Source organism: Pseudorasbora parva, chromosome 2 (genome assembly GCF_024679245.1).
Source record: "Pseudorasbora parva isolate DD20220531a chromosome 2, ASM2467924v1, whole genome shotgun sequence".
Lineage (NCBI taxonomy): Eukaryota > Metazoa > Chordata > Actinopteri > Cypriniformes > Gobionidae > Pseudorasbora > Pseudorasbora parva.
This window is the reverse complement of record NC_090173.1, coordinates 57736766-57742941: the sequence shown is the minus strand read 5'-3', so window position 1 is coordinate 57742941 and position 6176 is coordinate 57736766. Positions and strand designations below refer to the sequence as shown.

At 39.2% G+C, this 6176-nt stretch overlaps 1 protein-coding gene across 1 annotated transcript; it reads left to right on the top strand.

Annotated features, from left to right (window-relative positions):
- Positions 1 to 1437: 1437 nt before the first annotated feature.
- Positions 1438 to 3162, top strand: LOC137047617 (oocyte zinc finger protein XlCOF6-like). Its single transcript, XM_067425411.1, has 2 exons — positions 1438 to 1798; positions 1881 to 3162. The coding sequence occupies exons 1-2, from the start codon at positions 1771 to 1773 to the stop codon at positions 2867 to 2869; spliced, it is 1017 nt and encodes a 338-aa protein (XP_067281512.1). The 5' UTR covers positions 1438 to 1770; the 3' UTR covers positions 2870 to 3162.
- Positions 3163 to 6176: the final 3014 nt, after the last annotated feature.

The following is a 6176-nucleotide window of genomic DNA, read 5'->3' as shown; positions in this document are numbered from 1 at the left end:
CGAGAGCGTATGCAAGTGTATGCACACTACACTGTCCATGTCCAGAAAGGGAATAAAAACATCATCAAAGTAGTCCATATGAGACATCAGTGGGTTAATTAGAGTCTCTTGAAGAATCCAAAATACATTTGGGTCCAAATATAACAAAAACTACGACTTTATTCAGCATTATGTATAACCTACCTTACAGAGACAGTCATGATAGTGTGCATACACTTGCATACGCTCTCTGACTAAATATAAAATATCTTAAACTTTGTGTGAAGATGAACGGAGGTCTTACGGGTGTGGACATTTTACATTTACATTTAATCATTTAGCAGACGCTTTTATCCAAAGCGACTTACAAAAAAGGGGAGAGTAATAGAAGCAACGAAACAGACAAGGCCAACAACCTGTAAGAGCTGTAAGAAATCTCAATTAATTAGCACAGTACTTTTTATTTTTATTTTTTATAGACATCTACAACAAAAACTCACGTACGCAAAATGCCGAACACTGGATTTTGATAGCTATGATAACCCATTAGGACTAAGGCTGTTGCCCCAACTGTTGTCGTTAATGCAGATTCAGTGGCCCAATGGGTTGGTTTTGTATGGCATTCTAGCTAAACGCGCAGCAATAGCCATCTACAACAAAAACTCACGTACGCAATATACAGAACACTGGATTTTGATAGTTATGATAACTATGTAACACACCCGCCTGAAGGCACATCCGGATGAGAGACGTAGATATGATCCGGGAGTGCGCGCTTTTTGGTCGTTGCTGTGGTGATCAGTAAGTGCTATTCTGTATTGGTCAAGTGCAATTGGAAAAGATGTGTCTTAAGATGTTTTTTAAAAATGGCTACAGACTCGGCAGCACAAATAGAGATCGGCAGGTCATTCCACCAGGTGGGAACGGTCCAGGAAAATGTCCGTGAGAGCGATTTCATGCCTCTTTGGGATGGAACCACGAGGCGCAGCTCGCTCGCAGAACGCAAGCTTCTGAAGGGTGTGTAAGTCTGAACAAGTGAGTTTAGGTATATTGGTGCAGAGCCAGTGGTTGTTTTGTAGGCGAGAACTAGTGCCTTGAATTTGATGCGAGCACCTATTGGCAACCAGTGCAGTCTGATGAAGAGAGGCGTAACATGCGCTCTCTTCGGCTCATTAAAGACCATTCTCGCCGCTGCATTCTGGATCAGCTGCAAGGGTTTGATAGTGCATGCTGGAAGCCCAGCCAGAAGAGCATTACAATAGTCCAGTCTGGAGAGAACAAGAGCTTGAACCAGGAGTTGTGCAGCCTGTTCTGATAGGAAGGGTCTAATCTTTCTAATGTTGTATAAAGCAAATCTGCAGGACCGGGCTGTTGCAGTAATGTGGTCAGTGAAGTTTAACTGGTCATCAATCACAACTCAAAGGTTTCTGGCTGTCCTTGATGGAGATATGGTCGATGAACCAAGCTGAATGGAGAAATTTTGATGAAGTGCTGGGTTGGTTGAGAAAACAAGTAATTCTGTCTTTGCAAGATTGAGTTTAAGATGATGCTCCTTCATCCAGTCAGAAATGTCTGTCAGACAGGCAGCGATACGAACACTGACTGTAGGATCATCTGGTTGAAATGAGAAGTAGAGTTGAGTGTCATCAGCACAGCAGTGATAGGAGAAGCCGTGTTTCTGAATGACAGAACCTAATGATGACATGTAGATGGAGAAGAGAAGTGGTCCAAGCACTGAGCCCTGGGGAACCCCAGTAGCTAGATGATGTGACTTAGACACTACACCTCTCCATGACACCCTGTAGGACCTACCAGAGAGGTAAGACCTGAACCACTGGAGAACAGTTCCTGAGATCCCCGTCGTCTTAAACTGGATTAACTTTTATGTCTTTTTGCAATAGGCCTGATGCCGTTGAAAGAGGAGAGTCGAGATCTCTTGGAAGAGAAGGTGGAAATGGAAGAGAAAGATACGTACAAGAAACATGAAGAAAAATCTTTTAGTTGCTCACAGACTGAAAAAACTGCCTCACAAAAAAAGGCTCAAAAGACAGAGACTAAAGATGATTTCACCTGCCTTCTGTGTGGACTATGTTTCAAAAAGCATGGAAACCTTGACGTCCACATGGGAGTTCACACTCGTATAAGGAATTTCCCCTGCCAACAGTGTGGAATGAATTTTAATAAAAAAGAAAACCTTAAAGTCCACATGAGAACTCACACTGGAGAGAAGCCGTACACCTGCTCTCAGTGTGGAAAGAGTTGCAGTCTACAAGGAAACCTTAAAATACACATGAGAACTCATACTGGAGAGAAGCTTTTCCCATGTTCTCAGTGTGGAATGAATTTTAATAAAAAAGAAAACCTTAAAGTCCACATGAGAACTCACACTGGAGAGAAGCCGTACACCTGCTCTCAGTGTGGAAAGAGTTGCAGTCTACAAGGAAACCTTAAAATACACATGAGAACTCATACTGGAGAGAAGCTTTTCCCATGTTCTCAGTGTGGAATGAGTTTCAGGCAAAAAGGACACCTGAACAGGCACATGAGAACTCACACTGGAGAGAAGCCGTACACCTGCTCTGAGTGTGCAAAGAGTTGCAATATACAAGGAAACCTTAAAAAACACATGATAACTCACACTCGAGAGAAGCTTTTCACGTGTTCTCAGTGTGGAACGAGTTTCAGGCAAAAAGGACACCTGAACAGGCACATGAGAGTTCACACTGGAGAGAAGCCTTACACCTGCTCTCAGTGTGGAAAGAGTTTCACTCAGAAAGAAAACCTTATAAAACACAAGAACATGCACACTCCAAAAAAGGCTTTCAATCTGCCCTCATTGTGGAGACAGTTTCAGTCAAGATGGAAACCTTATAGTCCACAAGAGAATTAATTCTGGGGAGAAGTAGAATAAAGAAAACATTTCTAAACTTTTCCTAAAGTATTCATATGTGAAACTGATTTAGAAGCTGTACTTATGCCCTTGATGTGTGTTAATGTTTATGCAAACTCAAGTATGGCAGACTGACTTTGTGAGAGACATAATCTGAAATAAAAAATCCAGAAATCACAATGTATGATTTTTTAACTATTTATTTGTATGATACAGCTGCAAATAAGTATTTGAACACCTGTCTATCAGCTAGAGTTCTGACCCTCAAAGACCTGTTAGTCTGCTTTTAAAGTGTCCACCTCCACTCCATTTATTATCCTAAATTAGATGCACCTGTTTGGAGGTCATTAGCTGCATAAAGACACCTGTCCACCCCATACAATCAGTAAGAATCATGCATAATAGCCCCTGCCCCGTGTCACACCGTGTCTGCTCCTGCTACAAACAGTGCGTCCAGATCTGCCTCACACGGCCGCCGAGTGTGCACAGCCTGGACCACTGTTACTGTCATTTTGACTCCCCACCCTGCCTCCACGTTGCCCCCGAACTGTCCTATGAATACTTCGACCTCGTCTAACATACCCAGTGGCATTAGATAAAGTCTCCACCACAATACCGTCGCAGCGATCGGGAGAGGCGTGCGGTCAGAGAATAATAATAATAATAATGCATTTTATTTAATCACGCCTTCCATGACAACCAAGGTCACCTCACAATGAAAATACAATTCATGGGGAGCGCGGTAAAAATCTCCGACGGCCGCCTCATTCCCAACACTAACACACCTGCTAACTTTGCGATGAACACTCTGACCCTTGGAAACCTTGTTCCCACCACTGACAATGGCCAAAGGACAAAGGTTTGTGCTTAGTGTAACGTTAGCGTTAGTTTCACTTTCAGAATCACCGTCATCTCATAGAAGACCCAACACTTCATTAAGGGTAAGCTTTATTGATGCCATTATAAAATAATAATAGTAATAATAATCTAATGTAAAAACTCGCTGACGTTGACAATGCTATGATAAAACGGCTCACACCTGCTCCGCTTTTGTTTGCACTGATTCAATACACTCTTGCTGTAGATTTTGTCAGGGATGAAGTACGACATGTCTACCATCTAGTGGAGGGGAGGTTGAATGAAATTTGACACCCTATTTGACAAAATTGGCCTTTTTATTCAGTGCCGCATCTTGTTGAGTAAACTAGCACATGTCCCAGATAGCATGGTGACATTGATTCAATGTTGAAATTCCATCAGAATCATCATTTTGGTTGAGGTTGAAATTTCAATGCTAAGTAATATTGGATCAATGTTGAAAATTCAATGCTAACACCATACTGGACCAATGTTGAAAATTCACTGCTAAATAATATTGGATCAATGTTGATAATTCCATGCTTTTCAGTGTTGAAAAGACAAACATTGAATCAATGCTGATGTTTGGTCATCTTAATTCTCCTCTGGTGAGGCTTACGGTCAATCTATCTGTCCCATTATTCAACATGTTAAGGCAAGTCCAAATCAATTGGCTACATTTGTGTGAATGTGAGCACATTTATTATCCTCAAAGGATACCACGAGTACACCAACGAGTGTGTGGATTAACAAAGAATACATAAATGTAAATTTTGTAATTGTAAGCCTTTCTTTAAATTTTTCTGGAAGAGTTAAAATTGTATGCGTGTTTGATTTCTGACTCTTCCAATAAGAAAGCTGTAAAAACTATGAATCTTTTTAAAAGGTATTATTTTCCTGCTTACTGGCATGTAATGTTGTCATTCTGTGTTTCATGTTATTATAATAAAAAATGTAAAAAAAAAAAAAAAAAAAAAAAAAAAAAAAAAAGAACTTCTACCATAAATTTAGTCTATCAGTTTGAAATAAATAAAAATGTAGCCTATTATTATTATTTAAATCATGTAGAATGTACATGCATTTCATTATTTATCTAAAGAATACAGAGTTAATAAAGAATTTAGAATATGTGTCCCTATCGAATATCGAATGCGCCTCAATCCAATCCAGCAGGTGGCGGTAATGCACCTTCAAGACATCCACCAATCAACCAAAGGAAGCGCAGCTGAACAGACTTCAATCGCGAAAAAGAGACACAGGACAACGACCATATTTTTTTAGAGGTAAGGGGCCTACAAAAATATAATTATAAAATTCATCTCAATTTTAATTTAGTGTTTTTGTTCATCTTTATGTTTTCCAACTTGTGTGCTTCTTCTCAGCGCGTTAGAGTGAACTGCAATGTTAATAATAGTCACATGAGCGCCCTCGTAAGTTACACAACCAACGGCCAGGATAATCTTAATACATTGAGTTTCAGTTTGTTTTTCACCAAACCATATCATATTTGTAATCTTTTTTTTTTTCTTAAGATTGGCATATAAACTATGAATTGTGTCCAAATTCTGACTCGTGCAACTCTTTTTTTTTTTTTTTTTTGAAACGGTGCTGTGCATGCATTCATTGACTTGTGAGTCGATCCTATTTGATTCATTTGGATTTTGAGACCATATAGGATCGACTCACAAGTCAATGAATGTGCGGCGCGGATCCACAAACGTATCTTACTCGTTGCACACACACAGATGAATCATTTTGAATCATCCTATATTCGTCCAGTGTATAAACGAGAGGCGATCAGAAGGTTAGATGAATTTCTGGCTTGTCAGTAATTGTGTTCGCCACTCGTGAGAGTATCTCACAGCTGAAGCAGAGCTAGAACTGATTGACCTGTTAGTGGTGAGGGGAAATACAATCAGCTCGTAGATCTGCTTCAGCTGTACGATATCATCACGAGAGCAGATCACAATTACATCATTACAGTTTAATCTTTAATGCAGCAAGAAAAAAAGAAAAGAGTGAGATCTTTAAGTTCTGTAGGCAGCTATATCAAAATACAGAAATTTAGTAAACAGTTGTGCCTCCTATTGTAAATGGAAAAAAAATATCTTCCAAACCACCATGTAGCCTATAAAGCTCCTCTTTTATTTTCTTAATTTAGCTATTTGGTCATTCATTTACTTGTTTCATTTTCACACTCTATTTATTTACTATTAAATACAATAATATTATTAGATAAAACACTGGATACATTCACTTTGCTTTTTCATTCATTGTGTCTGCAGGTCCTTTAAAGTCTATTTTAAAATGCATTAAATAGTCCTGAATTTAATGTTACCGTGTTTTAACTGGGATATCAAGATTTTGATAAAATTTCAAGTTTCACTTCATTTTGTAGTAGGCTATATTTGTAATGTATAATTAATCACATTTCCAAATATTGACTAAC